The sequence below is a fragment of the Prenolepis imparis genome, unplaced genomic scaffold (assembly GCF_030444845.1).
Source record: "Prenolepis imparis isolate NDT839.2.m4 unplaced genomic scaffold, iyPreImpa1.0 SCAF_2, whole genome shotgun sequence".
NCBI lineage: Eukaryota > Metazoa > Arthropoda > Insecta > Hymenoptera > Formicidae > Prenolepis > Prenolepis imparis.
Window position 1 is genome coordinate 21,092,438 of NW_028141160.1, and position 8,775 is coordinate 21,101,212.

At 36.1% G+C, this 8,775-nt stretch overlaps 2 protein-coding genes and 1 long non-coding RNA gene across 3 annotated transcripts; 2 read left to right on the forward strand and 1 right to left on the reverse strand.

Annotated features, from left to right (window-relative positions):
- Nucleotides 1–145: 145 nt before the first annotated feature.
- LOC145932618 (E3 ubiquitin-protein ligase TM129) lies at nucleotides 146–2,245 on the reverse strand. The gene is made up of 7 exons (XM_083031708.1): nucleotides 2,086–2,245; nucleotides 1,737–1,994; nucleotides 1,292–1,541; nucleotides 1,017–1,206; nucleotides 735–932; nucleotides 496–641; nucleotides 146–402 (listed from the first exon to the last, which is right to left on the reverse strand). The coding sequence occupies exons 2-7, from the start codon at nucleotides 1,936–1,938 to the stop codon at nucleotides 279–281; spliced, it is 1,110 nt and encodes a 369-aa protein (XP_082887834.1). The 5' UTR covers nucleotides 1,939–1,994; nucleotides 2,086–2,245; the 3' UTR covers nucleotides 146–278.
- A 166-nt stretch (nucleotides 2,246–2,411) lies between these two features.
- On the forward strand, nucleotides 2,412–4,936 carry LOC145932628 (uncharacterized). The gene is made up of 3 exons (XR_014424750.1): nucleotides 2,412–2,591; nucleotides 3,605–3,847; nucleotides 4,538–4,936. It is a non-coding gene; the product is annotated as an uncharacterized LOC145932628 (long non-coding RNA).
- Nucleotides 4,937–5,661: 725 nt separating this feature from the next.
- Nucleotides 5,662–8,496, forward strand: LOC145932616 (tubulin alpha-1 chain). The gene is made up of 3 exons (XM_083031705.1): nucleotides 5,662–5,907; nucleotides 6,687–6,909; nucleotides 7,011–8,496. The coding sequence occupies exons 1-3, from the start codon at nucleotides 5,905–5,907 to the stop codon at nucleotides 8,135–8,137; spliced, it is 1,353 nt and encodes a 450-aa protein (XP_082887831.1). The 5' UTR covers nucleotides 5,662–5,904; the 3' UTR covers nucleotides 8,138–8,496.
- The last annotated feature ends 279 nt before the right edge of the window (nucleotides 8,497–8,775 follow it).

Consider the following 8,775-nt stretch of genomic DNA (forward strand, 5'->3'; position numbering starts at 1 on the left):
AATTTGATTGTGCGATAATTTATACTAAAGATATTTATATACGCACTTACACATATTTTGATATTATATATAAAAAAAATTATATATGTATACATATATATTTTTTTTTAGTTATATCTTTATTGCACAATAAAGATATATGTGATCTACATATATCTGAATAAAATTTATATACAAAAAACTGTTAATTTAATATGTTAATCTGTTGGAAATTATTTCCAAAAAGAAAATAGATTCTGACAAAAATTTTATGAGAATAATCCAGCATTATTAAAGCGTTAATGATTCAAAGTTCTTACATGACACACATCTAAGATACAGAATTTTGCTCTGCAGACAGGGCAAGTACACTTGGAGGACAACCATGTTTCTGGTGCGTTCTCATCTTGTCTCGAAGCAAACCTGTATAAATAACAATAAGAATATATTCTATCTGTACGATAAATAGCATAAATAAGAATAATTAAAAATAATAACAGAATAAGAGATATTAACCATTTTGCCATACATTCTATACACCACATTGGGCGACAGTAACATGTCGTACAGCCGTCAGATTCCCTGCTTTCGGCGCTGCTGCATAATCTGTTCAATTTTATATTTGAGGATGCTTGCATGCACCCAATGCATTGATCCAATTCCTATTATATGTATATATGAATCAATAACTGAAGACGAATTTCAAGATAAAAAAAACTAAAATAATTGAATTGATAACAGCCACGCTTGTATACCTGGGTGACAATATCGTAGAATGGATTTCTATTGACTTCCTCTTTGAAAGTATCGATAAATCTGTCGAGCAAAGTTCTGTGGAACGTTATATTTTGCAATACAATAATTGGCCGCGAAACTTTATCTTGCAGATCCTTAAAATCCAATGCGTTTAATCTTATATCAAATGCTTCTGCCATTGCCCTTGTGGGTTTTACCTGCAAAATCAGGTGCATAAGATAGTTTCCTATTAATTTGAACACTAATTTATTATTACAATATTATTATTATTATTATTATACCTGTATATTGATAAACTGAACTTGATCTCTCGTTGTGGGTGACATTAAGTGCGTATCGCTCTTATTCACAATTAAGGTCGCGTCACTTTGATGCGCCACTTGTAATTTATAAGGTGTAATTTTAATAATCCAATTGTCCGTTGCCACAATACGAGTTATGCTATTTGTGACAATAACAATTTTATCTACTCTAAAATAAAAAAAAAGCCAGATTACTTACAATTAAGTCATTTAAGTCATTACTTAAGAGTTAGGAATTTTTCTTTTGACTGAACCTTCGATATTCTACATTAATGTCAGAGGCGACGGATATCCATGACATATTGTTATTGCTGTATACAGAAAGATTTTGTGCGATCGAATGCGTCGCCCAATCGTGCGCAGACCATTCAAAGATCTTGTTCAACATATAAAGTGGACCGATCGTGCAGCAAAAAACGACCAACAGCCCAAGAAAATTTCCACCGACGAGAAACAATCTCGCAGCGTCCACGTGACCGAAGAAAATTAATCCTAAAATGTAACCTGAGCACAAGAGAAAACAAAAATCATACATTGAATCTGTTAAGACGTGAAACGATAGCTTACAAATGATTAAGGATTTAAATTAGAAATATAAGTTATAATAAGTTATAATATAATATTATAATATTATGAAAAGTTATATTATAAAAAATTATAATATAAGTTATATTATTAGAAATATAAGTTCCTTATTACCTAAAGGTAGCATAGAGTGTACGAGTAATGTAACTACGCTTCTTCTAATATGATACTGTATAAAAAGTTCGTTCTCGCTACCGAGCCAATTTGCGAAAATGTCTTTTACAGTCAGCCCCGCCGAGACGAACTCCGTTGGCGGATAGATGATACATCCTGACATCAGGAGATAAAATAAAGTGTAGAAAATTAAAGCGGACATTGTTCTTTCATTTAGGAAGAGACTCCTGACAGTTAGGCGATCTATCCAGAGATTCACTGCAATATGTATTTCGTTAATTATTTTAGACATATAATTCTTTTTTTTATTAAACTAAAAGCGTAAAGTAAGAATAACATCATAGATTACATGGTTATATTCCTTTACAGCATGTCGACGATCACTGAAGTCCGATGACTCAGCTCGATTCGGCCTAGGCTGATGCAGAATTTCAATCTCGACGTTTTTTTGACGTTTGAAATATCTGTTTTTTTTTTTATATTATATTGAAATGGTACACATATTTCGATGATTATAGGTTAGACTGATCGCTGATCGTCGTCATGCATGCTGGTAATATCGTAAACTTAATTATCGACATATTGTATACAAATATTTACTTGCGATTGTAAAATAGTTCGAATTTATTCCACCGATCGCAACATGTCATCTATCATCTGTCATCGTATACATATACATTTTATATATGTCAGTTGTAAATATGTATTTGGAAAAAAATAAATCTGAGCTTTTTATATGTATGCAAAGATTACAATACTAATATTTAGCATAGTTTTTCTGCCCAGTAAGAGCAAAAAAATCATTAACATGACATTATTACGACGATGTTCAATAACATCTGACATTTTCAATATGTAAGTTTTCGAAACGATTTGATTTATTTACATATACAGTGATCAAACATGGGTGCGTTCGGTTTGGGACCACGCGCTGTGAGCGCTCACGCTTATAAACGCTGTTTTCAATCGTTCGGTTTGGTATCTGAGCGCTTACACAACAGTTAGGAATACCGTTCGTTTTGGCTATTGCGTAAGCGACTATAAGCGCATCAAGATGGGGGGGCAGGCGATAAGTTAATTATATTTGCGCAAATATACGCTTTACTTCATCTGCCGTTCCATTTCCATATATTTTGTACACGCGGTCGGTTTCCGCATCTTTTAAAAAAACTATTTCTGTCATATATATATAATGCTTGTCATAAGCCAAATTCACTGATACCATGCGTTTCCGAAATAAACGTAAGCGTTTACGCTTGTTCACGCTTACGCTGCCCTACCTCGCAGGAATAATAAGCGTTTGTGAGCAGAAGTTATGACGTCATGATGACGTCATTAGTCGATCTGTGAGCGCTTACAACTCCAAAGCGAACGATGTGAATAACGCTTAAAAGCGCTTTAAGCGTGTAAGGCCTGGATTGCACCAACATCATTTTAGTTTTAAGTGAGACTTAAATATGTATCTATCTTTATCTTTTTTTCTAAATAAATAAAGACAAACTATATTTAAGTCTCGCTTAAAACCAAAATGACGGTGCAATCGGGCATAAACGCTTTAACCGAACGCACCCTAATATAGAATAACATTTATGAAAAGTTGAATTATAACTCGAAAATAATTTTATATTTGAAAAAATTTTTTATTATTTCTCAAGTAATATTTACAAAATATTTTGTTGAAGAAACGTATATCATCAGAAAATGCATCCATACTTAATTGTATATAGGAGAGAAAGAATAAGGTTATTTAGTAATAAATATAATTATTATTTCATTTATCACAAAATTTTTAATATAGGAATTATACTGATGATTTTGTAAAAATCAAAAGAAATTATTCTCAAAAGAGCATCAAAATACGGTTTCAGATTGTGCTCTAACAATAGAGAGGTGAGACTGCTCGTTCGAAGGTTCGTTACACGATTACAGGAAGTTACATGATTCCCGCCACGGCCTACTCTCCACGGGAATACGAACGTCGCCAGTTTGCCCGGCCTTATAAGGATATACTTGCTGCACCTACATCCATGTTGTCTCGCTCGATCATATGCTCGTTCGATCGAATTGACGATAAATAGACATGAATCCACATCAATCCGTCTACAGTAAAGGTATATATAGTACTATCAAGTTGAAAAACGAATTCTATTTGATAAATTTATTTATTATATAAAAACTGCAATTAAAATCTCTTATATTTATTAGTATCTCTCTCATCATTGCAAAATTGCTAAATATAATGATTTTATTATGAAGAAAAAAAAACGAAAAACGAAGTTAAAAGTTCATCATTGATTTATATCTTATTCTTTATATTTCTCTTTAAGAACTTGTATTTTTGTTGCTGCATTTTTGTGATTTGTAAGTAACGAATATGTAAAGATTGTGAAGCTATATATATTATCAATATAATATGATTAATTAAATTTTTATATAATTTTTTTTATATTGAATTTTATATAAATTATTGATCCCTTTAAAATTATATTAATTCTTTCTTAAAATTTACTAAATATACCACTGATCTGTTGATTGCTGATAATTCGCGTCGCAATTCCAATATTATTGTTTTATTTGTAAAATGATCCATTATTAAAAGAATACAATAAAAACATCATAAGGACACGGTGGCTGTTCTAGAACGGAAATGCACATATACGTATATGCGTTTAATAGCTATAGCAGAGTTCGTTGCTCTCCACGATATTTACAGCACCGTGTTCTCTAAAATTGTCCCGCTCGTTTAAATCGCTTCAGACACTCGCTGAAATCCTTTTAATTCTTTTTTACCTTTTTTTCAGAAAGCGCACCAAAATATGCCGCGAGAAAAATAAATGCGGCGATGCAGAAATATTGCGTGACGTAGAATTATCGAGAGGATGGATATCCAGAGGAAACCAAGTATAGACCAGTCTGGTATCATTTTTAAATTCCTATGTTTATGTCAAAATAATTTCAGACGTCTGTACTGCAGTACCGGATAATTATGCGAGTGTATTGATTTTGAATTCATATTTTCATGTGCAGTAAAAAGTTGCCAAAATTACACGGGGAAAAAGGGATCTAAAAATATGCTCATTAGAACGCGAACTTATTATATTCGTTTACGAGAAATTAATAAAATGATAAATACAGAAAATTATTAAAAAATATCTCAGAAAAAAATGAAAAAATTGACAAACAAAAGGTATTAATATATATAAGTATATATATAGTATATATATATATATATATATATATATATATATATAGGTATTAATATATTATTATATGTTTCGTTCGTAACGTGTGTTCATCTTATTTTAAATTTTTATTATAATTTGTTATTTTCTTGATGTAAATGTTTGATATTTTATTATAATTTAATATAATATATGCATATTGAGAATGCCATTCATTTTATTTTCTTCTTTTATTTTATCCTTTTATTAATTTTATGCAAATTGTACAAGAATGAGTGATATGTCAGTTGAATTTGCCACTAAAAAATGGCGGCCACTGGAACAAAATTTTATTGGCTGTTCAGAAATGTGCGTAGTAGCACACCTTACTTTCTTCCCACCATGCGCACTCCTACGTAGCCGGATCAGTGTGGCGATATGGGCCGGGTTTTTCGCGCATGCGTGGCCGAAACAATGGCGTATCATGTAGTTACCAAATGGGCGCAAAAGTTTTGAGTAGCCTAGCAACAGCGAGCAGTGAGGTGGGTTAAATATATGTATACATAAATCGAAAAAATTCTGATATATAAAGTTTTATATATATATATATAACTTTTTATCGATTCTCAAAAATTAAAAAAGAAAAAATTTGCGCGAGTGATTAACGATACCCTTCTTTCTTGAAAATAGATACTTTACTGAAAGCGTACTGGCCGCGCATGCGCGAAAAACCCGGCCCATAGCCGGATGCGAAGCGTGACGAATGCCCACCATCCACCATCATTGATGGTAGCGTGTGATCTTGGACGAGTGTAAATTGGGTACAAACCGAGGCTATAAAAGACCGTCGTTCCCGATTTGCCCGGCTCACAATCAGTTAGTTCAGATCGTTCGAAGGAGCTCCATTGCCAGCTTCGTTCAAACGAATCTAAGATTTCTACTTCCGCACTTGCATTTCAACGCAAGATTGAAATCTTCGTCCCGCAATTCGACAAACATCTTTCAACATGGTAAGAGAATCCAAAATATAATCGTATATATAAGTATATCTGTGTGTATCGCCTTTCCCTATATATATTTTTTATAAGTGAAGGAAATGTAAAAAAGTACAATTTTTATTATTATATAATATTGTTCGACGAAGATAATCTGAATTTAATATTCTTATAACTGGTCAAGGTCGCGATCTCTGTCTAGCGTTTCTCTTCTGTTGGCGCGAGCAGCGACTGCATATTAACATATAAGGCTGGTTTCACCATCTCTGATTAACTCAATCGGTCGATTAAACTATATCCTTGTCTCTTTTTAAGAACGTAGCTGAAAAGAGACAAAGATATAGTTTAATCGGTCGATTGAGTTAATCGGAGATGGTGAAACCGCCCCATATTACGCTGTTGCTACTTTTAGAATAAAAATTCCCATGACGCAATGCGACAAACTTCGCCGTAACGAGTAATTCGTCTTTAATTAGCGTCTTTAATTTTTACTCTTTCGGGACTAATATTAGGATAGCGATAAAACTCATTGTAGTTTATATTCGATATATTAAATGTATATTTATTGTTCGATAACGATTTAAGGGGATGCTGGAGACGATCTGTCATACCGACGGAAAGTGAGGTTAGATTTGACCATAAACTTATGGTCAAATCTAACCTCACTTTCCGTCGGTATGATAGATCGTCTCCGGCATCCCCTTAAGGAAAAAAGTCTTCTTTTCACAAGAAACTAATCAGACTTAAATCGGAACACTGACGTAATGCATCTTGTAACATTTATTCTTTTACAGCGCGAGTGCATATCCGTTCATGTAGGACAGGCCGGAGTACAAATTGGAAATGCCTGCTGGGAGTTGTATTGCTTGGAACATGGTATTCAACCCGACGGACAAATGCCATCAGATAAGATCCTCGGCGGCAACGACGACAGTTTCAATACCTTCTTCAGTGAAACCGGCGCTGGAAAGCATGTACCTCGAGCTGTATTCGTCGATCTCGAGCCCACCGTCGTGGGTAAGTTGTGCGACAAGTACATATATAACAATATTATATTATTATCTATCGAATTATTTAAGAGAAATAAAATTGCGCAACTTTGCAATCTCTTCTTTCAGATGAGGTACGCACAGGCACCTACCGACAACTGTTTCATCCGGAGCAATTGATCACCGGCAAAGAGGACGCCGCCAACAATTACGCGCGCGGCCACTATACGATCGGCAAAGAAATCGTAGACCTGGTTCTGGATCGCGTACGCAAACTGGCGGATCAATGCACGGGACTACAGGGCTTTCTGATCTTCCACTCGTTCGGCGGCGGCACCGGCTCCGGCTTCACGTCCCTGCTGATGGAGCGATTGTCGGTCGACTATGGGAAAAAATCGAAGCTCGAATTCGCGATTTATCCGGCGCCCCAGGTCTCAACCGCCGTCGTCGAACCGTACAACTCGATCCTCACGACCCATACCACTCTCGAGCACTCCGACTGCGCGTTTATGGTAGACAACGAGGCGATATACGACATTTGCAGACGTAACTTGGACATCGAACGACCGACCTACACCAATCTAAATCGACTGATTGGTCAGATCGTATCCTCGATTACGGCTTCGCTGCGCTTCGACGGCGCGCTCAATGTCGATCTGACGGAATTCCAGACGAATCTAGTCCCCTATCCCCGGATTCACTTTCCCCTGGTCACCTACGCCCCGGTCATATCCGCGGAGAAGGCATATCACGAGCAGCTCTCCGTCGCCGAGATAACGAACGCATGTTTCGAGCCGGCGAATCAGATGGTCAAGTGCGATCCTCGTCACGGAAAATATATGGCGTGCTGCATGCTTTACAGAGGCGACGTAGTACCGAAGGACGTTAATGCGGCGATCGCGACTATCAAGACCAAGCGCAGCATACAATTCGTCGATTGGTGCCCCACGGGATTCAAGGTCGGCATCAATTATCAGCCACCGACCGTCGTTCCCGGCGGGGATCTCGCCAAGGTCCAGCGCGCCGTGTGCATGCTCTCCAATACGACGGCGATCGCCGAGGCTTGGGCGCGGCTCGATCACAAATTCGATCTGATGTACGCGAAGAGAGCCTTCGTGCACTGGTACGTCGGCGAGGGGATGGAGGAGGGCGAGTTCTCGGAAGCGCGAGAGGATCTCGCAGCCCTGGAGAAAGACTACGAGGAAGTCGGTATGGACTCCGTCGATGGCGAGGGAGAAGCTGCGGATGAATATTAAAGATTTGCCGATTTCTCTTCTCGATGTATACTCTTGTACTTCGTATATGTTTGTACAATGATGCGCTCTTGCCTGTATCACCAGCTATTTTTTTTTCCTTTACCTAATTTTGCAACGCAAAATCCAAAGCAACCTACCGCGGTAACTTTTACTTTCTTTACTTTCTGATTCGATCTTTTACGTATATTTTGCGATACATGAAATTTTATATTATATTACTAGATTGCTTGAAGAAATAGCGCTATTGAGAGAGAGATACATATATAAGCACACATCTAAAAATTCTTTCTCGTGTATTTTGTAATATTATTTCTATATTGTATATCAACCATTACAATAAAATTGCATTAATACACGTCTTCGATCGTACAATTATTATCAATCATTACATGATACGCGAATATCATAAGGATGGGGAGAGAAGGGGCGAGAAAAAAGTGGAAAATGAGGGAATCTTTTCATAGATGTCTAGTCAGCATATATAAAACGTCATGCAATCTCGCGATGAAGTCATCCAAAGAAGAAAACACGACGTGAATTCGATTAAATTACGAGCTCGCAATTTGTTATGCTGTAGAGATAATAATAGCGATGATAATTGAGTTGACCTTAATAATATAATACTCTTTATTAATAGT

Excerpts from the sequence above, each read along its gene's own strand:
- LOC145932618 (XM_083031708.1), bottom strand. The coding sequence starts at position 1,938 with ATGTCCGCTTTAATTTTCTACACTTTATTTTATCTCCTGATGTCAGGA. Across the intron at positions 933-1,016 it reads TTCAGTTTATCAATATACAG|GTAAAACCCACAAGGGCAAT; the intron begins GTATAATAATAA and ends CTGATTTTGCAG. Across the intron at positions 403-495 it reads ATAGAATGTATGGCAAAATG|GTTTGCTTCGAGACAAGATG; the intron begins GTTAATATCTCT and ends TTATTTATACAG.
- LOC145932616 (XM_083031705.1), top strand. Across the intron at positions 6,910-7,010 it reads TCTCGAGCCCACCGTCGTGG|ATGAGGTACGCACAGGCACC; the intron begins GTAAGTTGTGCG and ends CTCTTCTTTCAG.